The sequence below is a fragment of the Macaca mulatta genome, chromosome 7 (assembly GCF_049350105.2).
Source record: "Macaca mulatta isolate MMU2019108-1 chromosome 7, T2T-MMU8v2.0, whole genome shotgun sequence".
Taxonomy (NCBI): domain Eukaryota; kingdom Metazoa; phylum Chordata; class Mammalia; order Primates; family Cercopithecidae; genus Macaca; species Macaca mulatta.
This window is the reverse complement of record NC_133412.1, coordinates 52,602,256-52,625,094: the sequence shown is the minus strand read 5'-3', so window position 1 is coordinate 52,625,094 and position 22,839 is coordinate 52,602,256. Positions and strand designations below refer to the sequence as shown.

Below are 22,839 nucleotides of genomic sequence, written 5' to 3'. Positions count from 1 at the left end.
TGTAGAGGGAATTCATGTATTTTTGTCATTTTGTTTGGGTGAGAAGTGAGGTGGCCCTCACAGTGTTAATTTTCCAGGGCCGTAACTTAGGTTCCCTATGTGAACGGTATTCTTTTTTTTTTTTTTTGAGACGGAGTCTCGCTCTGTCGCCCAGGCTGGAGTGCAGTGGCCGGATCTCAGCTGTGAGCGGTATTCTTTCTGGCAAAAGGAGACATTTGAACTAATTTTTTTTATGTGGTAGACACTATATGGATTATCTCATTTAATCTTAAAATAATCCGTATGGTATCTTAATCTTAAAATAATTCATATAGTGGTTCTATGAGATAGGGGTATAATTGGCATAATTCCCTACAGATGAGGCAGTTGAGACTCAGATTAGGTAATTTGCCCAGGTCGTAGTGCTGGTTAGTAAGGAAGTACAGAAGTGAACCGAGGAGGCCAGGGTGCAGTGGCTCACGCCTATAATCCCAGCACTTTGGGAGGCTGAGGCGGGCGGATCACGAGGTCAGGAGATTGAGACCATCCTGGCTAACACGGTGAAACCCCATCTCTACTAAAAATACAAAAAATTAGCCGAGCGTGGTGGTGGGCGCCTGTAGTCTCAGCTACTCGGGAGGCTGAGGCAGCAGAATTGCTTGAACCTGGGAGGCAGAGGTTGCAGTGAGCCAGGATCGCACCACTGCACTCGAGCCTGGGCGACAGTCTCAAAAAAAAAAAAAAAAAAAAAAAGTGAACCAGGGTCTGTGATATCTGATTTCATTTTTTTCTTTTTCTTTCTTTTTTTTATTTTTGAGACAGGGTCTTGCTCTGCCACCCAGGCTGGAGTGCAGTGGTGCAATCTTGGCTCACTGCAACCTCCGCCTCTCACCACTTCTGACTAATTTTTTGTATTTTTTTCTAGAGACAGGGTTTTGCCATGTTGCCCAGGCTGGCTTTGAACTCCTAGGCTCAAGCGGTCAGCACTCCTTGGCCTCCCAAAGTGCTAGGATTGCAACCACCTGAGGCGTGAGCCACCACACCCAACGTGATTTCAGAATTTATTCTCTTTTCACCATGCTGCCTTTTATGGAAGATATGGGTTTAGTACTAGGATTGTGCTGGATTTCTTTTTCTGAGGCGAGGTGGGGATGGGGGTGGAAACAGTCTTGCTATGTTGCCCAGGCTGCTCTGAAACTCCTGGCCTCAAGTGATCCTGTTGCCTCAGCCTCCCAAAGTGCCGGGATGTAGGGCCTGAGCCATCATGCTTGGTTGCATATTTTCTTTTAAGATCTCTGCCATTCCCAAGATTTTGATTCAACAAACACCTTTCCTGTTGTGTGGAACAATTCCTAGTTTTTCAGAAATCTATAACAAACACTCACTCATCCACAGCTGTTAATTATAATTGTTTTTAGCAGACCAAGGGTTGTTCGTTGGATCTGAATGCTGTGAGTTGTCTGATGTGGCACAGAGATGAAGTAGCTAGATTTGTAATTGGCAACTTGTTTATTTGTAATTTATAGATCAGTTGGGCAGCTGCCTCAGTAATATAATAGATGGAAGAGTGTTTAGCACTACCTGACTTTGTTATCCAAAGGCTTATCAGAGTAATGATAAACTCCCATTACTTATCTGGCATTCAGTAGTCTGGAAATCCTGATAGTTCAGCATTTGAGCAAAATAATCCCATGATTAAAAGTAATATGGAAAATCCTGATTATGTGACATTTGTGGCTCCCTTCCTAGCTACACAGATTGTTACGATAGATTTTAATAACAAGGTGGCAAAGTAAGTGTTGGTTAGCTAGCTGCACCAACATTGCATTTTTTTGAAATATTTAACATTGTTGAATACTATACAGAAGAATTCTTTTTAGAAGTGGAATTGTTTGAAGGATTTATTGTCACGAATAGGCTTTACAGGGAAGATGTATTTTTTTTTATTGTATGTCAAATCCTGTCAGCAAACTTACACAAGAAGTAGCAATGTATTAATGAGATGAAGGATATTCCAAAGTAGCTAGATTTGTAATTGGCAACTTGTTTATTTGTATAAGAACAAAGTGATAAATGAATTAAAGTGTTCTTACCTGGAGGTGTTTAAGAAATGGAGGCAGAAGGAAGACAAATAAGACTAAATGAACTTTGGTAGCAAGTTCTTGACTGAATAGTAAATCACAACATTTCTGAATTCAGTAGTCATTACAATTTTAGGAATAATTTATTGGGAGAAAAACAGTATCAATGAAGCAAGAGTACATAAGAAGTATGTTTAAGAAAATATCAAAACCATTGCACCCCACCAGAATAAGTTAAAGAGAACCATAGTACCAAGTTTTGGCAAGATGAGCAAAAGAAACTGACGTATGGTGGGTTGTGTAAATGTAGATGTAATATAAAATGGTACAACCACTTTGGAAAACTGTTTGGCAGTTTCTAATAAAGTCATAAGTATAATATGACTTCCTGTGTTATATGCCCAGTAGAAATGGATGCATTTATCCATCGCAAAAATATACTGTATGCAGTATAAGAATATTATTCATAATAAGTCAGAACTAGAAATAACCCAACTGTGTATCAGCAGTAGAATGGATAAATACATTGAGGCATACTTACAGAAAGCAGCACAGCCATGAAAAATAACGCACTTCTGATACATGCAACAATGGGGATGAATCTCACAAAGGTACTTTTTTTTTTTTTTGAGACGTCTCACTCTGTCACCCATACTGGAGTGCAGTAGCAGGATCTTGGCTCACTGCAACCTCTGCCTCCCCAGTTCAAGCGATTCTTGTGCCTCTGCCTCCTAAGTGGCTGGGATTACAGGCATGTGTCACCACGCCTAGCTAATTTTTTTGTATTTTTAGTAGAGACAGGGTTTTGCCCTGTTGGCTAGATTGGTCTTGAACTCTTGACCTCAAGTGATCCACCCTCCCTGGCCTCCCAAAGTGCTGGGATTACAGGTGTGAGCCACTGTGCCTAGCCTCACAGATGTACTTTTGAGCAACAGAAGACAAACACTCTAAAAGAGAACCTTTATGATTCTGTTTGTATGAAGCTCAAAATTAGGCTCAAATAATCTTTCATGATAGATGTCAGAATAATAACTACCTGTAGGAGGACACAATGGAGCCTTTTGAGGTGTTGGAAATTGTCTGCCTTGTTTTGAGTGGTGGTCACATGGGTGAATTGATATGTAAAATTTCATGGAGGTGTACACTTAAAATATGTAGACTGACTTACTGTATATGTTATACCTTGATAGAAAAGTAGGAAATAAAAAACAAGATTGGTTCCTTGTAGCTCCTATATCTCCTGTACATCTTATGACATGGAGGTGTTAGCTCTATAATTGATGGAGCCCCTTCCCTAGTCTGATTAGGAACACAGTTGATGGGTACTGTACTTGTTTTAGATTTACTGTTTTCTGTAAATAACATAATTTTCTTTATAGAATAAACCTGTTTGAGGAGTTTTGAATAATGCATTCATGTATTTTACCAAGTGAAGTGTCTGAGGAAAGGGCAGTTTGTTACACTTTCAGTGGTTACATTTTTAAAAGTTTCTATTAATATTGACTACATAGAAGAACACTTATGAATGAGTATCCACATTTTCTAAGTATTAAAAATTCTATTCAGTTACTATTACCGTAATATAAACTTGAATGTACAACATGAGTGTCTTAAAGATATATGTTAAATAAAGAATAAAGCCTTTTCATATCTGGTTAATTTCTGGTGCTTTTTATTCTGCATCTGAGTAGAATTATGATGGATTATAAATGATAGGAAAGGAAACTCATGCTTTTGTGACATTAGACAAAGGTTGATCAGGAAGGGAAAAAAGTCTAAAATATGTGTATTTTGTGCCTTTTTACCATCATTATTGTTGAAATTGTGTTGCATTGAAAATTTACCCAAGGGCCAGGCACAGTGGCTCATGCCTGTAATCCCAGCACGGAGGCTGAGGTGAACAGATCACCTGAGATCAGGGGTCCGAGACCAGTCTGGCCAACATGGCAAAACCCTATCTCTACTAAAAACACAAAAATTACCTGGGCGTGGTGGCGGGTGCCTATAGTCCCAGCTACTCAGGAGGCTGAGGCAGGAGAATCGCTTGAACCTGGGAGGCGAAAGTTGCAGTGAGCCAAGATTGTGCCACTGCACTCCAGCCTGGGTGACAGAGCAAGCCTCCGTCTCATTATATAATAAAATGTAACAAAAAGAAAAAAAGCTTTGGATGAGCCTGCTAATTTATTGTTCTTTTAATCTTTGGTTCTGTCTGCATAGTTTTATGATATTTGCTCGGTTAGATCACTAGAGAACTATCTAGAGTTTGATTAATCTCTAGAGCTGGACTCTTTAAGACTTCGTGTTTCTGAAGGGGCATACCTTTTTTTTTTTTTTGAGACAGGGTCTTGCTGTGTTGCCCAGGCTGGTCTTGAACTCCTGGACACAGGTGATCCTCCTGCCTTGGCTTCCCCAACTCCTGGAATTAAAACTGTGAGCTACCATGCCCAGCCAGGAGTGCTTTATTTTTATTTATTTTTTATTTTTTTCTAAACGGAGTCTTGCTCTGTTGCCCTGGCTGGAGTGCAGTGGTGTGGTCTCAGCTCACTGCAGCCTCCACCTCTTGGGTTCAAGCGGTTCTCCTGCCTCAGCCTCCCGAGTAGCTGGGGTTACAGGTGCCCGCCACCATGACTGGCTAATTTTTGTATTTTTAGTAGAGATGGGGTTTCACCATGTCAGCCAGGCTGGTCTCAAACTCCTGACCTCGTGATCCACCCACCTCACTCAGCCTCTGAAAGCGCTGGAATTATAGGCATGAGCCACTGCGGCTGGCCCAGAGGAGTGCTTTATATGCTTTTTTTGCTCTTTTCCCTTCATTTATTTATTTATTTTGAGACAAAGTCTTGCTCTTGTTACCCAGGCTGGAGTGCAGTGGCGCAATTTTGGCTCACTGTATCCTCCACCTCTTGGGTGCAAGTGGTTTTCCCACCTCAGCCTCCTGAGTAGCTGGAATTACAGGCACCTACCACCATACCCGGCTAATTTTTGTATTTTTAGTAGAAATGGGGTTTCACCATGTTGGCCAGGCTGGTCTCGAATTCCTCACCTCAGGTGATCCACCCACCTCGGCCTCCGAAAGTGCTGGAATTATAGGCATGAGCCACCGCGCCTGGCCTATTTAATTTTTTTTGAGATGGAGTCTCGTTCTTGTTGCCCAGGCTGGAGTGCAATGGCGTGATCTCAGCTCACTGCAACCTTCGCCTCCCAATTTCAAGTGATTCCCCTGCCTCAGCCTCCCAAGTAGCTGGGATTACAGGAATGCGCCACCATGCCCAGCTAATTTTTTTTTTTTGAGACTGAGTCTCGTTCTTGTTGCCCAGGCTGGAGTGCAATGGCACGATCTCAGCCCACTGCATCCTCCGCCTCCCGGGTTCAAGCAATTCTCCTGCTTCAGCCTCCTGAGTAGCTGGGATTACAGGTACACGCCACCACAGTTGGCTAATTTTTGTATTTTTAGTAGAGACGGGGTTTCACCTCTTTGGTCAGGCTGGTCTTGAACTCCTGACCTTGTGATCTGCCCGCCTCAGCCCTCTAAAGTGCTGGGATTACAGGCGTGAGCCACTGTGCCCAGCCAATTTTGTATTTTTAGTAGATACAGGGTTTCATCATGTTGGTCAGGCTGGTCTCGAACTGGTGACCTCATGTGATCCACCTGCCTCGTCATCCCAAACTGCTGGAATTACAAACGTGAGCCACCACACTCAGTCGGGATATACTCTTTTACCAGAGGGTTGCTTTATATCCTTTTTTGCCCCTTTATGTCTGAAATTAGTATTTGAAACAGCTTCAAGTGCTCGTTTTTTTTTTTTTTAATGTAAAAACATTGACCCAGTGTTTCACTTTGTGCTTAACATGTGTATTTATATATATCTGCTAGCTATTTCCTGACTTCCTTGTGTGAATGGGGAAGAGTTAGGTTTCATATCTTATATAGGATCTTGCATAGAGTATGCTTAAGAATACTGTATTTTTTAGAACCATTTTCACAAAGAGCCAAGACATTTAGACATAAACATACACTCCTGAGCTCAGTGATCTTCCTGCCTCAGCCTCTGAAAGTGCTGAGATTACAGGTGTGAGCCACCATGCCTGGCCTATTTCACCATTAAGTGTGATGTTAGCTGCAATTGTTTCATAGATGCCAGCTTTCCCGCCCCTTTTTAAATATAGTAAATGATTGTTAAATTTTGTCCAATTATCTTTCTGCATTTATTGATATGATTATACATGATTTCATCACTTATTTTGTTAATGTGATGGAAGGCATTGATTTTTTTTTTAATTAAACTTCTGAGATAGTTGTAGATTCACATGCCATTGTAAGAAATAATACAGAGAGATTCCTTATGCCCTACCCAGTTTTCCCTGTTGGTAACATCTTGCAAAACTATAATACAGTATCACTACTAGGATACTGACATTGATATGGTCAAAATGTAAAATAGTTCCATTACTACAAGAGTCCCTCATGTTGCCACTCTGTTGCCCAGGCTGGAGTACATTGTCATGACCTCACTGCGACTTCTGCCTCCCAGGTTCAAGTGATTCTCCTGCCTCAGCCTCCCGAGTAGCTGGGACTATAGGCGCTCGCCACCACGCCCAGCTAATTTTTGTATTTTTGGTAGAGATGGGGCTTCGCCATGTTGGCCAGGTTGGTTTTGAACTCCTGACCTCAGGTGATCCACTCTCCTCAGCCTCCCAAAGTGCTGGGATTACAGGCATCAGCCACCATGCCCGGCCCTGTTCTCCATTTCTATAGCTTTGTCATTTCAAGAATGTTACACAAATGGCATCATACAGAGCACAACCTTTTGGGGTTGGCATTTTTACTTTTTGCCCCGTGGTGTGGATGTACCACTGTTTGTTTATTCACCCATTGAGGTCATCTGGATCGTTTCCAGTTTGTAGCTTTTTTGAGTAAGTGTGATCTGAACACTTGTGTACAGGGTATTTTTTTTTTTTTAATTTTTGAGACGGAGTTTCGCTCTTGTTGCCCAGAATGGAGTGCAATGGTGCGATCTCAGCTCACCACAACCTCTGCCTCCTGGGTTCAAGCGATTCTCCTGCCTCAGCCTCCCAAGTAGCTGGGATTACAGGCATGTGCCACCATGCCCGGCTGATTTTGTGTTTTTAGTAGAGACGGGGTTTCTCCATGTTGGTCAGGGTGGTATCAAACTCGCGGCCTCAGGTGATCTGCTTGCCTCAGCCTCCCAAAGTACTGGGATTACAGGCATGAGCCACCACGCCCAGCCCGTGTACAGGTTTTTGTGTGAACCTAGGTCTTCCTTTCTCTGGGATAAATGACCAAGAGTGCAACTGCTGGATCATATTGTAGTTGCATGTTTAGTTTTTTGGGGTTTTTTTTTTTTTTTTTTTTTTTTGAGACAGAGTCTTTGTCGCCCAGGCTGGAGTGCAGTGGCACCATCTTGGCTCACTGCAAGCTCCGCCTCCTGGGTTCACGCCATTGTCCTGCCTCAGCCTCTCGAGTAATTGGGACTACAGGCACCCGCTACCATGCCCGGCTAATTTTTTTGTATGTTTAGTAGAGACAGGGTTTCACCGTGTTAGCCAGGATTGTCTCGATCTCCTGACCTTGTGATCCGCCGGTCTTGGCCTCTGAAAGTGCTGAGATTACAGGCGTGAGCCACCGCACCCAGCCTTGGGGTTTTTTTTTTTTTTTTTTTTTGAGACAATCTCTTGCTCAGGCTAGAGTGCAGTGGTGCGATCATGGCTTACTGCAACTTCCACCTCCCAGGTTCAAGAGATTCTCATGCCTTAGCCCCTCAAGTAGCTGGGATTACAGGTGTGTGCCACCATACCTGGCTGATTATTGCATGTTTAGTTTTTTTAATAACCTGCCAGGATGTTTTCCAGAGTGGCTGTACTATTCAATATTTGGACTAGCAATGTACGAGTGATCCATTTTTTCTACATTCTTACTAGCACTTGGTGTTATCACTGTATTTTAGCCATTTTGAAAGGTATATATATCTTAGATACTACTCTTTTGTCATTGTCAGATAGGTGGTTCACAAGTATTTTCTCCCAGTCTGTAACCTGTCTTTTGTGGAATAAAAATTTTTAATTTTCAAGATGTCTAGTTGATCAGCTTTCCTTTTTATGCATTGAGCTTTTGGTGTCAAGTCTAAGAACTCTTTGCCTAGCCCTAGATCTTGAGGGTTTCTCTTATGTTTTTTAATAAAAGTTTTAGTTTGATGTTTTACATTTAAGTTCATGATCCATTTTGAGTAAATTTTTGTATAAAGTGTGAAACTTAGTTTGAGGTTCATTTTTTTGCAAATGGATTTCCATTTGCTCCAGCGCTATTGTTGTAAAAACTATGCTGCCTGCATTGAATTGTTTTTGCACTTTGTCAGAAATCAGTTGGGCATATTTTTGTGAGTCTGTTTCTGTGTTCTGCCTTCTATTTTATCGATTTACATGTCTGTCCCTCTACATAATCTTGATTATTATAATTGTGTAAGTCTTGAAATCAGGTAGACTGATTGTTCCCACTTTCTTTTAAAAAATTGATTTAGCACCAGGGTGTGGTAATCCTGTAATCCCAGCACTTTGGGAGGCTGAGGTGGGTGGATCACGGGTCAGGAGTTCAAGACCAGCCTGGCCAAGATGGTGAAATCCCTTCTCTACTAAAAATACAAAAATTAGCTGGGCGTGGTGGCGGGCGCCTGTAATGCCAGCTACTCAGCAGGGTGAAGCAGAAAATTGCTTGAACCCGGGAGGTGGAGGCTGCAGTGAGCCAAGATTGTGCCACTGCACTCCAGCCTGGGCGACAGAGTGAGACTCCATCGCAAAAAAAACAAAACAAAACAAGTGATTTAGCTATTTTAGTTTCTTTGCCTTTCCATGTAAATTTTAGAATAACTTTGTCTGTGTCTACAAATCTTGCTGGGATTTTGATAAGAACGGCATTGATCCTTTATACCAATTTGGGGAGAATTTACATACTTTATGTTGAGTCTTTTAATCCATGAACATGTTATATCTGTTATATTTAGCATTTTGATTTTTTCCTCAGTGCTGCATATTTTCAGTATACAAATCATGTACCCTTTGTTTTTTAGATTTACACCTAGTCCTTTATTTTTTGAGCAATTGTAAATGGTATTGTATTTTAAATTTCATTGCCCATGTGTTCATTGCCAATATACTGAAATAAGATTAGCTTTTGTATGTTTATCTTGTATCCTACAATCTTGCTGAACTCACTTGTTCTAAGACTTTTTGTAGATTATGGGGAATTTCTACATAGACAGTTATATCATCTGCAGATGGTGACAGTTTTGTTTTTTCCTTTCCAAACCGTATGCCTTTTTTTTTTTTTTTTTTTTTTTTTATCTGTTTCTTGCGTTATTGCAAGAACTTCTAGAGCTGTGTTGAGTGAGAGTGGGTATCCTTGCTTTGTTCATGTTCTTAAAGGGAAAGCATTCAGTCTTTCACCATTTAATATAATGTTAGCTGTAGGGGCTTTTTAGATGCCTTTACCAGATTAATGAAGTTCCTCTCTATTCCCGTTTTTCTGGGAGACTTTTTTAAAAAGAATGAATGGGTGTTGAATTTTGTCAGATGCATTTTCTGTGTCGGTTGCTATGAACATGTGTTTTTCTTATTTACCCTGTTGATACGGTAGATTATATTGATTGACTTTCTGATATTGAGTCAGCATTGCATCCTTGGAATAAACTCCACCTAGGTGTGGTATATCATTCTTTTTTTTTTTGAGACAGAGTCTCGCTCTGTCGCCCAGACTGGAGTGCAGTGCATGATCATGGCTCACTGCAAGGTCCGCCTCCTGGGTTCACACCATTCTCCTACCTCAGCCTCTGGAGTAGCTGGGACTACAGGTGCATGCTACCATGCCTGACTAATTTTTTGTATTTTTAGTAGGGATGGGGTTTCACCATATTAGCTAGGATGGTCTTGATCTCCTGACCTCGGGATCCGCCCGCCTTGGCCTCCCAAAGTGCTGGGATTACAGGCGTGAGCCACTGCACCTGGCCGGGTGTGGTGTATAATTCTGTATGTTTATTGTTTTGTTTTTTATTTTTATTTTTAGAGATAGTGTCTTGCTTTGTTGCCCAGGCTGGAGTGCAGTGGTGTGATCATAGCTCACTCCATCTACTGACTCATGGGCCCAAGCTCCCCTCCTGCCTCAACCTCCCAAGTAGCTGAGATAACTGGTATGCACCACCACACCTGGCTTTTTTGTTTTGTTTTGTTTTGTTTTTTTGTTTTGTTTTTTGTAGAAATAAGGTCTCACTATGTTGCACAGGCTGGTTTCAAACTCCTGGCCTCAAGCAGTCCTTCCACCTTGGCCTCCCAAAGTGTTGGGACTACAGGTGTGAGCCACTGAGCCTGGATCATTATTGTTGAATTGTTGGGTGATATTTTGATAAGGAATTTTATGTTTACATTCGTGGGGGATAGTATTCTGTAGTTTTGTTTTTGTACTATTGTTGTCAGGTCTTGGTATCAAGAGAATATTTCTGTATTTATTGATGTGATAAAGTTATATGATTTTCTCATTCTGTTAAAATGATTTAAAATTGATTAGTTTTTAAAATACCAAACCAATTTTGCATTCTAGGAGTAGAGACCTAAATATACGTGATACATTAGACTTTTAAAATTTATTGCTGGATTTGATTTAATATCTTATTGAAGGTTTTTGGTCTATATTTGTGCAGGATGTTGATCTTTTCTTATAAAGCCTTTGTGGGGAGGCTTTCACTTCAGAGTTATGCTAGCTACATTGAACAAATTGGGAAATGTTTCCTTCTTTTTTTTAATTTTTATTTTTGAGACAGAGTCTTGCTCTGTCACCTGGGCTAGAATGCAGTGGTGTGATCTTTGCTCACTGCAACCTCCCCTTCTGGGTTCAAGCCATTCTCCTGCCTCTGCCTCTTGAGTAGCTGGGATTACAGGTGTGTACCACCACACCTGGCTAATTATTTTGTTGTTGTTATTTTTAGTAGCGATGGGGTTTCGCCATGTTGACCAGGCTGGTCTTGAACTCCTGAACTCAAGTGATCTACCGTCCTGAGCCTCCCAAAGTGCTGGGATTACAGGTGTGAGCCACTGTGCCCAGCCTTTTTTTTTTTTTTTTTTGAGACGGAGTGTTGCTCTGTTGCCCAAGCTGGAGTGCGGTGGTGTGATCTCGGGTCACTGCAACCTCTGCCTCCTGGATTCAAGTGATTCTCCTGCCTCAGCCTCCTGAGTAGCTGGGATTACAGGCGTGTGCCAGCACGCCTGGCTAGTTTTTGTATTTTTAGTACAGACGGGGTTTCACGATGTTGGCCAGGCTGGTCACAAACTGCTGACCTCAAGTGATCCACCTGCCTCAGTCTCCCAAAGTGCTTGGATTACAGGCGTGAGCCATTGTGTCCAGCCTCATTCTCCTGTGTTTTCTTTTTTTTTTTTTTTTTTTTTTGAGACGGAGTCTTACTCTGTCGCCCAGGCTGGAGTGCAGTGGCCGGATCTCAGCTCACTGCAAGCTCCGCCTCCCGGGTTTATGCCATTCTCCTGCCTCAGCCTCCCGAGTAGCTGGGACTACAGGCGCCCACCACCTCGCCCGGCTAGTTTTTTGTATTTTTTAGTAGAGACGGGGGTTTCACTGTGTTAGCCAGGGTGGTCTCAATCTCCTGACCTTGTGATCCGCCCGTCTCGGCCTCCCAAAGTGCTGGGATTACAGGCTTGAGCCACCGCGCCCGGCTATGAGATTGACATTATTTTTTTCTTAAAATGTTTGATAAAATTAACTAGTAAAGCTATCTAGTTCAGACTTGGTTAAAAAGAAAAACTGCCAGTAAAGCCATCTAGGCCTGGATTTTTCTTTGTAAGAAGGTTTTAAGTTACATAATCAGTTTGTTTTTTTCTATTAAATAGACTTTATTTTTTAGAGCAGTTTTAGTTTCAGGGGAAAATTGAGCCCAAAGTACGGAGGGTTCCCATATATCTCACTGTTGCCCCCCAGTAAGCCATCTCTGCTGTCAACACCACCACAGTTGTGTTCGTTACAATTGGTGAATCTACACTGACACATCATTGTCATCCAGAGTCCATAGTTAACATTAGGGTTCACTCTTGGTGTTGTACATTCTGTGAGTTTTGAAGTGACACGTGTCTACCATTATAGCATCAAACAGAATAGTTTAACTGCCCTAAAAATTCTCTTGTGTTCTGCCTATTCACCTCCCACCCCCACCCCACCAGCCACTGGTGTCCACTGCTCCTTTTACTGTCTCCATAGTTTTGCCTTTTCCAGAAAACCTTGTAGCTGGAATCATAGTATGTATGTATCCATTTCACTTTGGCTTCTTTCACTTAGCAATGTGCTCTTAAGTTTCCTCCATGTCTTTTCATGGCTTGATAGCTCATTTCTTTTTTGTGCTGAATCATATTCTATTGTCTGGATGTGCCATAGTTCATTCATCCATTCATCTACTGAAGGATGTCTTGATTGCTTCCAAATTTGAGCAGTTTTGAATAAAGCTGCTGTAAACATCCACGTGCAGATTTATGGTGGACGTAAATTTTCAGTTCATCTGGGTAAATACCAAGGAGAGTGATTGCTGGATTAGATGGTATATTTAGTTTTGTGAGAAACTACCTTATTAATATGCATATGCAGGCTAGGCGCGGTGGCTCATGCCTGTAAACCCATCTCTTAGGAGGCCGAGGCAGGCGGATCACTTGAGGTCAGGAGTTTGAGACCAGCCTGGGCAACATGGTGAAACCCCGTCTCTACTGAAAAAAAAAAAAAAAAAATTAGCTTGGTGTGTGGTGGCACGTACCTGTAGTTCCAATTATTTGGAAGGCTGAGGCAGGAGAATTGCTTGAACCTGGGAGGCAGAGGCTGCAATGAGCTGAGATCGTGCCACTGCACTCCAGCCTGGGCGGTAGAGCGAGACTCAGTCTCAAAATAAATAAGTAAATAAATAAAAGAGGCCGGGCACAGTGGCTCACGCCTGTAATCCCAGCACTTTGGGAGACTGAGGCAGGTGGATCACAAGGTCAAGAGTTCGAGACCAGCCTGACCAACATGGTGAAACCCCATCTCTACTAAAAATACAAAAATTAGCCAGGCGTGGTGGTGCATGCCTGTAATCCCAGCTACTCAGGAGGTTGAGGCAGGAGAACTGCTTGAACCTGGGAGGTGGAGGTTGCAGTGAGCCAAGATTGTGCCACTGTGTTCTAGCCTGGGCAACAGAGTGAGACTCCATCTCAAAAAAAAAAAGAAAGAAAAAAAAAAAGAAAAAAATGCATACTCATCATTGGCTGCATCATTTTGCGTTCCTGTCAGCAATGAATGATGGTTTTTGTTGCTCCACATCCTCATCAGCATTTGGTGTTGCCAGTGTTTTGGATTTTGGCCATTCTGACAGGTGTGTAGTAGCATCTCATTGTTGTTTTAATTTCCATTAATTCCCTAATGATGTGATGTAGAGCATCTTTTCATATGCTTGCCTGCCATGTCCATGTCTTCTTTAGTGAAGTATCCTTTCGGGTCTCTTGCTCATTTTTTCATCAGGTTGTTCATTTTCTTATTGTTGAGTTTTAAGAGTTCTTGGTATGTTATGGATAACAGATCTTTATCAAATATGTCTTTTAGCAAATATTTTCTCTTAGTTTGTGTCTTGTCTTATTCTCTTGATAAATTCAGTTTTTAAAATAGACATGCAGCTACTCAGATTTTTTATTTCTTGTATCAGTTTTGATAACTTTTGTCTAAGAATTTCCCCATTTCGTCTAGTTGTCAGATTTACTGGTGTAAGGTTATTTTTAATGTCTGTGATGTCTCTTTGTTCATTTCTGATATTAATAAAATGTGTTTATCTTTTTTCTTTATTAGGCATTTACCAACTTGTTTAATATTTTCAAAGAGCTAATTTTTGTTTTATTTTTCTTAGTTGTTTCTTGTTTCACTGGTTTCTGCTCTTGATTTCCTTTCTATAACAACAGGTTAATCTGTTCTTTTTTTACTAATACTTAAGATGGAATCTCAGATAACTGATTTTAGACCTTTCTTTCCTAATACAAGCACTTAAAGTTATACATTCCCCCTTTTACGCACTGTATTAAGCACATCATACAAAAGTTGATATTGTGTTTTCGTTATCATTGAGTTCAAACCATTTTCTGACTGCCCTTTTGATTTCTTTTACCCATAGGTTATTTGGAAATGTCTTGCTTAATTTCCAGATATTTGGGAATATTCTAAATATCTATTTTTATCAATTTCAAATTTAATTCTGTTGTGGGTAGAGAATATATTTTATGTGATCTCAGTCTTTTTAACTTTATTCATACTTGTTTAAGGCCCAACATATATGCGTGAACATTCTGTATAGACTTGAAAAGGATATATATTCTGTAGTTGTTAGGTTTAGTGTTATGTAGTACCTTCAATTGGCTTTAAAAATTTTTTTAGGCCAAGCGCAGTGGTTCATGTCTGTAATTCCAGCACTTTGGAAGGCCGAGGTGGGGGGATTGCTTCAGGCCAGGAGTTTGAGACTGCCTGGGCAACATAGCAAGACCTTGTCTCTACACAAAAATTTAAATTAGCTGGGATTGGTAGCACAGGACTCTAGTCGTAGCTACTCAGGAGGCTGAGGTGGGAGGATTGATTGGTTGGGCCTGGGAGGTTGAGGCTGCAGTGAGCTATGATGGCACCACTGCACTCCAGGCTAGGTAACAGAGTGAGACTCTGTGTCAAAAAAAAAAAAAAAAAAAAGCCAGACGCAGTGGCTCACTCCTGTAATCCCAGCCCTTTGGGAGGCCGAGGCAGGCAGATCACCTGAGGTCGGGAGTTTTAGACCAGCCTGACCAACATGGAGAAACTCCGTCTCTACTAAAAATAAAAATACAAAATTTGCCGGGTGTGGTGACTCATGCCTGTGATCCCAGCTACTTGGGAGGCTGAGGCAGGAGAATCGCTTGAACCCGGGAGGCAGAGGTTGTGTTGAGCCGAGATCGCGCCATTGCTCTCCAGCCTGGGCAACAAGAGTGAAACTCCGTTTCAAAAAAAAAACAGAACAAAAGGCAACTACCCAGAATTTATTATTATTATCAGCAACAGTGGCATTACCAGTATTTGTTTTTTTAGTATATTATTTCTCAGTAACATACTCTCTTTGAAAGCATTTTGGCAGCAGATTTATTAAAACACAATATAAACAGATTATAGTTTGTGTGATTTGATGTGTAATAAATATTATCTTTATCCAATGTATGTGCTTTAAAGCAATTGTAAGATCTTTATATGTATTAAATAATATTACTTATTAATATGTATACTCCTGAAAAAGTTTTTTAATTTTTTCATGGTTTATTACCTTAGTTAACAATGTGATAGAATATGTTTTATTAACCAACACTTGGTACAGAGCCTGATGTATTTGCTGAATTTAATTAAAAGTTTGTCTTTTCACCAAGGCACACTGAATAGTTCCTTCTCTTCACAGTGGTCTCACATCTGAAACATGGCTGCAGATTGGCTGGGAAGTATTGTGTCCATCAATTGTGGAGATAGCTTGGGTGTCTATCAGGGAAGAGTGTCAGCTGTGGATCAGGTCAGCCAGACCATTTCTCTCACCCGGCCTTTCCATAATGGAGTGAAGTGTCTTGTTCCAGAAGTCACCTTCAGGTGAGTGTCCTGACTGACTCTTCTGAATCCAATCTGGTGGTCTGTGGAGCTTGAACCTAGGTCTGATTGCTAGCATTCTCTTGGCATATGGCCGCTTTTTGTATTTTTAGTAGAGATGGGGTTTCACCATGTTGGCCAGGCTGGTCTCGAACTACTGGCCTCAAGTGATCTGCCCGTCATGGCCTCCCAAAGTGCTGGGATTTCAGGTGTGAACCACCATGCCCGGCCTATACTGTTTATTTCCTCTCTGCATTCCGATATTCATTCCTTGGCCTCCCCTGTATTAAAAACAACCTTCTCCCTTAGACCTTGCGTTTGCCACTAGGTATTGTGTCATTTCCCTTCCCTTGAACCCATCATCCTTGTCAGAGCCGAATAGTCTGCTTTCTCTATATTTTGTGGCTTCATTCTCTAGACCCTCTTTACCCTACCATTATCTTTTTTTCTAACTTTATCATCTTGCTGAATTAGCTTTTGCCAAGGTTACAAATAACCTAATGGCCAAATTGACTGACAGTATCTCAATCCCAATCTGATTTGAATGCTCCCTCATGGCTGTAGTGGCTTATGACTGTAATTCCAGCACTTTGGGAGGCCAAGGCAGGAGAATCACTTGAGCCCAGGATTTCAAAACTGGCTGGTCAACATAGTGAGACCTCATCTTTATAAAAGAAAAATTTAAAAGCTTAGCTGAGCGTGGTGGCATGTGCCTGTAATCCCAGCTACTCCTGAGGCTGAGACAGGAAGATCACTTGAGCCTAGGAGTTGGAGGTCGCAGTGAGCCATGATAGCACCACTGCACTCCAGCCTGGGTGATAGAACAAGACCCTGTCTCTAAAAAAATAAATAAAAATACAATGCTCCCTAACTTTTTTTTTTTTTTTTTTTTTTGAGATGGAGTCTCACTCTGTTTCCCAGGCTGGAGTGCAGTGGCATGATCTCAACTCACTGCAACCTCCGCCTCCCGGGTTCCAGCAATTCTCCCACCTCAGCCTCCAGAGTAACTAGGATTACAGGCGCTTGCCACCACGCCCGGCTAATTTTTTGTATTTTTAGTAGAGATTGGGTTTCACCATGTTAGCCAGGCTGGTCTCGAACTCCTGACCTGAAGTGATCCGCCCACCTCGGCCTCCCAAAGTGCTGGGATTACAGGCGTGAGCCACCACGCCCAGCCAGTGCTCCCTAACTTCTGAAGTGCAGTATTCTCCTTTAGTTTCCCTGTCACTTCTGGTTTTACTTTGCATGTATTCCACATATTCCTCCATTCCTTTACTTTTATGTTCCTTTTCTTCTTCTCACCTGTTAAGATTGAATTACTCAGCATTTTATCTTTGGTTCTTTTCTCAGCTTTTATTCTCTAGACAATCTCATGTGTACCTTATACATTAATGAGACCTGAAATCTTTAACTTAGGCCCGTTATGAGACAGACACATCATCTGCTGGTCATTTCCATTGGATATCCCACAAGGTATCTTAAATGCAAGATTTTCGGAGCTAATCTTGTTATGTCTTCCTGTAGATTTCTTTTTCCAAGGGCATACCCATTATTTATGATTAATAACACCTTTCCCCCACGTTAGAAACTTAGGAGTCATAATAAACTCTTTTTTCTCTTTAATCCTCGTGTTCACTTACTTGCCAAAATCCTATGGATTTGAAATGTCTCTTGATCCCTTCTCCCTTTTCCCTTTGCAATTACCACTTGCTTGGTTCATCCCCTCTTATTTCTTGCTTGGTCTTCTAACTGGTACCACTGCCTCTTGTTTCTTCTCCTTCCCTATAGCCACCGGGAAAATCCATTGTGATCATGATGTGGTCCCTGGTTACCTCTGCAGCCTTACTTCCTGATAGCCTTCCACAAGCATCCTTCCCTTTAGTATCACCATAACATTTGCAGTTTCTCACATAGGCCATATTTTCTACATTTCCTTAGTCTCTGAGTCCCTACCTGAGATGCCTTTCTCCCTACTGTTCTTTGCTTAGCCTCTCCTTCTGCCTGTCCTGGCCAGATTTAGCTTAAGTATTACATTCATCTCCACCAGACTAACTTAAATATTTTGCTTTTAGGCTCTCTAGTCTCCTATGCACACCCCTGTCATAACATTTAACACTTAAAAAATTTTTTTTTTTTTTTAGACAGAGTCTCACTTTGTTGCCCAGGCTGGAGTGCAGTGGTGCACTCTGCTCACTGTAACCTTTGGCTCCCAGGGTGAAACGATTCTCATGCCTCAGCCTCCTGGGTAGCTAGGATTACAGGTGTGCACCATCACACCCAACTAATTGTTTCTATTTTTAGTAGAGACAGGGTTTTGCCATGTTGACCAGGCTGGTCTCGAATGCCTCAAGTGATTCGTCTGCCTTGGCCTTCCAGAGTGCTGGGATTATAGGCATGAGCCATTGTGCCCAGCCCATGTAACACTTTTGATTGAATATGTACTTGTCTTTTCTACTGATCAGACTGAGTTCCTGTGGTCACATAGTGGTTTTCATCTCTATATACCAGATCAAAATAGTTCCTAGTGGAGGGCTTACCATATAGTATTTTATATTTATGCCTGTTGAATGAGCAAGGGAGTGAATGAATGGAAAAAAAGCCATTAAACATTGTGGGAATGTAAGATTAATATAGTTTTGTTGTTATCAATAGCCTCTTTTTAAAGGCCAGCATTGTGTCACTTGGACAGTTGGTGGCTGACCCCTGTCCTTAAGCACACAGCCCCCTTTCCTAGCCTCTGATAACTCATTAAAATGCAGTCCTGCAAAGGGGTAGCTGTTTGCTAATGAACTCAGTTTCATCATTCTTACCACTATTATAATTTTGAGACTTGGCTTTTTTGTGTATTTCAGGGCAGGTGACATTACGGAGTTAAAAATTCTGGAGATACCAGGACCTGGAGGCAACCAACATTTTGGAGACGTTCATCAGACAGAATTAGGCCCTTCTGGTGTTGGCTGCCAAGTGGGCATCAGTCAGAATGGCACAGGCAAGTTGGTCAAGAAGCCAACCTCTTCCAGCAGTGCCCCTCAGAATATCCCTAAGAGGACAGATGTGAAGAGCCAGGATGTTGCCGTTTCCCCCCAGCAGCAACAGTGTTCAAAGAGCTATGTCGACAGGCACATGGAATCCTTGAGTCAGTCCAAAAGTTTCCGTCGTCGGCACAACTCCTGTAAGTAGGGTCAAGTTGATACTTCTTCTCAATCTAGTGTTTCAGGGCTATAAGCTATAAGCACTGCTGCTCTTTAAATAAATCCTTTATTACTCCAATAAAATGGATGCTGGCTGAGCTTCGCAAAAATACAACATGGTTCTCTTCCTCCAGGCCTAGTTCCTCAAGATGTTAAGGGAAAGGAAATAAGGTGTTAGGGATGCCTGTGAGCTTCCTGCCCTCTCTTACCACTTCCTTCGGGAAAAGTCTGCCCAGAGTTTACTGAGACTAACAGTGATGTTTTAAATCCAGTAAGTACTGGGTGTGGTGACATACATCTGTAGTCCCAGCTACTTGAGAGGTTGAGGCAGGAGGATTGTTTGAGCTCAGTTCAAGGCTAGTCTGGGCAAAATAGCAAGATTCTGTCTCTAAAAAAGGGAAAAAAACCCTTAAATCCTCTTACTGATGTTGGTAGTAGTGTCTGAGTTGAACCTGCACTTGGGCTGTTCCAGAGGATTCTTGAGTAACTTCTCTTTCTGTGATATGAGACTCATCCTCAGAAAAGAGGAGAGGACTGATCCAAACATCTCTGTGATCTTTCATTTTCTAGCAGAGTGACAATTTTTAATTTGCTGTATTTGTTCCTACTGACACATCAAGAAGAATGTGCATTGGTCTGTGTTGCTGCCCAGTTTTGTTTGATACTAACCCATTATTAAATGCCATTTGCTGATTATAAAACCATAGCTGTGGCCAGGCACGGTGGCTCACACCTGTAATCCTAGCACTTTGGGCGGGCAGATCACCTGAGGTCAGGCGTTTGAGGCCAGCCTGGCCAACATGGTGAAACCTCGTCTCTGCTAAAAATACAAAAATTAGCTGGGCGTGGAGGCACATGCTTGTAATCTCAGCTACTTTGGAGGTTGAGGCAGGAGAATCCCTTGAACCCAGGAGGCAGAGGTTGCAGTGAGCTGAGATTGTGCCACTCCAGCCTGGGCGATAGAGCAAGACTCTGTCTCAAAAATAAAATAAATAATATAAAATGAAACCATAGTTGTGTTAGTGGTATGGTGGTGAGCATAGCTGCCTTCCAAAACCATAGTTAATTCACTAGAACTGTTCTTCTCCAACGTATTTACTAGAATAATGTTACGATAGTGAATCATAACATTCACTGGAATCTGTTATGCTTCTTAAATTAATATGAATGTTGTTTTAAAAAATTATTTCCAAATGGCAAACTATTCTCATTTTACTTAGATGGCTTTGTACTCAGAGATGGTAGCAGAATGTATTAGAAACTTTAAGTGAGAGACTGGGTGCAGTGGCTCACACCTGTAACCCCAACACTTCAGGAGGCTGAGGCAGGCGGATCGCTTGAGCCCCGGAGTTCGAGACCAGCCTGAGCAACATGGCAAAACCCCATCTCTACGAAAAAAAAATACAAAAAAATTAGCTGGGCATGGCGGCGTGCACCTGTGGTCCCAGCTACTCAGGAGGCTGAGGTGGAAGGATGGCTTGAGCCAGGGAGGCGGAGGTTGTGATTAGCCAAGATCATGCCACTGCACTTCAGCCTGGGTGACAGAGTGAGACTCTGTCTCAAAACGAACAACCAAAAGAAATTTTAAATGAGTATTCATTAACTCATTTAAAATTATAAGCTAGAGTCATGCTATGGCATTACCTTCTAAAAGGCACAATTTAGAGTGAGTTATGTCTCTCTAGACCCCACTCAGAAAGTTTATTACATAAAATTCCAGATACTTCTTGCTACCATTGTTGCTCCTCACACTGTGGTCCTGGTGGCATTGTAGTAAGGTTTTAGTGTGCTGGGTGAATTCTGTTAATAGCTTGTGGTGTGACACCTGTGTCAGGGGCCAACATTTTTTTTTGAGATGGAGTCTCACTCTGTTGCCCAGGCTGGAGTGCAGTGGTGTGATCTCAGCTCACTGCAACCTCCACTTCCCGTGTTCAGGTGATTCTCCCGCCTCAGCCTCCCTAGGAGCTGGTACTACAGGCACTTGCTGCCATGCCCGGCTAGTTTTTTTTTTTTTTTTTTTTTTTCTGAGATGGAGTTTCGCTCTTGTTGCTCAGGCTGGAGTGCAATGGCACGATCTCAGCTCGCAGCAACCTCCGCCTCCTGGGTTCAAATGATTCTCCTGCCTCAGCCTCCCAAGTAGCTGGGATTACAGGCATGCGCTACCACGTCTGGCTAATTTTGTATTTTTAATAGAGATGGGGCTCCATGTTGGTCAGGCTGGTCTCAAACTCCCGACCTCAGGTGATCCGCCCACCTCGGCCTCCCAAAGTGCTGAGATTACAGGTATGAGCCACCGTACCAGGCTCCCTGGCTAATTTTTGTATTTTTAGTAGAGATGGGGTTTTGCCATGTTGCCTAAGCTAATTTCGAACTCCTGACCTCAGGTGGTCCGCCTGCCTCGGCCTCCAAAAGTGCTGGGATTACAGGTGTGAGCCACCGTGCCTGGCCTAAAAAAATTTTTTAATGTATGTAATGTACAGTTTCAAGGTAGTTTCCTTTGGTGCATAAGAAACAACTATCTGAAATGATGATGTTTGCAAATATGAGACTGAAATTCACTTGTGAGTTCTGTATCCTTAGAAAAATTGTAGAATACTTGGATAGAAAATTATTCTTTCCATTTGGACTTTAACCTTCTCTATTTTGCTTGCATTCTATTCTGTTCTGTTCTGTTCTGTTCTGTTCTGTTCTGTTCTGTTCTGTTCTATTCTATTCTATTCTATTCTATTCTATTCTATTCTATTCTATTCTGTTGAGATAGGGTCTTGCCTTGACACTCAGGCTGGAATGCAGTGATACGATCACAGCTCACTACAACCTTGAACTCCTGGGCTCAAACAATCCTCCCACCTCAGCCTCCTAAGTAGCTGGGACTACAGATGTGTGCCACCATGCCTGGCTAGTTTTTTTATTTTTAGTAGAGATAAGGTTTCACTATGTTGCCCAGTCTGAAAATCTTTTTTCTTTTACCAGAAATTGTTGATTTGTTAGAAGTTCATATAGGCAGTTTATAATCTTCCATGCACTTGAAGGTGACCCTTATTAGCAATTCGTATTATTTTTTCCTACATATTTTTCTCCCTGTTATTAACATCTTACATTGGTATGGTACATTTGTTATGATTATTGAACCGGTGTTGATGCATTATCATTAAACAAAGTCCATATTTTATTCAGATTGCCTTAGTTTTTACCTGATGCCCTTGTTCCAGGATCCTGTCCAGTATATCACATCACATTTGGTAGTCATGTCTCTGCTTGGCTCTTACAGTTTCTCAGACCTTCCTTGTTTTTGATGACCTAGACATTTTGATGAATACTGGTCAGGTATTTTGTAGAATGTCCCTCACTTGGTAGTTGATGTTTTTCTCATGATTAGACTGGGGTTATATGTTTGGGGGTGGAAGACAACAGAGGTAAAGTACCATTTTCATCACTTTGTGTCAAGTGTATATATTGTCACTATGGTTTACAACTTTTGATGTTCATCTTGATCACCTGGCTAAAGTAGTATATATCTAGTTTCTCCTCTGTAAAGTGACTCTTTCTTCCCCGTTGCATATGTACTCTTTGGAAGGAAATCATTATGTGCAGCCCACACCCAGGGAGTGAGGAGTTGTGTTCCCTCTCCTTGAGGACACAGCGTCTTCAGACATTACTTGAAATTCTTTTATTCCAGAGATTCCTCTCTTCTCCCCCATTTGTTTATGTGTTCAGTCATTTATTTATATCAGCATGTACTCGTGGGTATTTATTTATTTATTTATTTTATTTATTTATTTTTTTTGAGACGGAGTCTCGCTCTGTCGCCCAGGCTGGAGTGCAGTGGCCGGATCTCAGCTCACTGCAAGCTCCGCCTCCCGGGTTCGGGCCATTCTCCTGTCTCAGCCTCCTGAGTAGCTGGGACTACAGGCGCCCGCCACCTCGC

The 22,839-nt window shown here is 41.9% G+C and overlaps 1 protein-coding gene across 11 annotated transcripts in view; it reads left to right on the top strand.

Annotated features, from left to right (window-relative positions):
* EDC3 (enhancer of mRNA decapping 3) overlaps nt 1–22,839 on the top strand; it is a 62,456-nt gene that overhangs the window by 5,100 nt on the left and 34,517 nt on the right. For 4 of the 11 annotated variants that reach the window (XM_015142705.3, XM_077938244.1, XM_002804864.4 and 1 more), the window contains 2 exon segments: nt 15,542–15,723; nt 18,573–18,892. In XM_015142705.3, the coding sequence (XP_014998191.1) occupies nt 15,560–15,723; nt 18,573–18,892 (484 nt within the window). In that variant the 5' untranslated portion in view covers nt 15,542–15,559. 11 annotated transcript variants of the gene reach the window in all.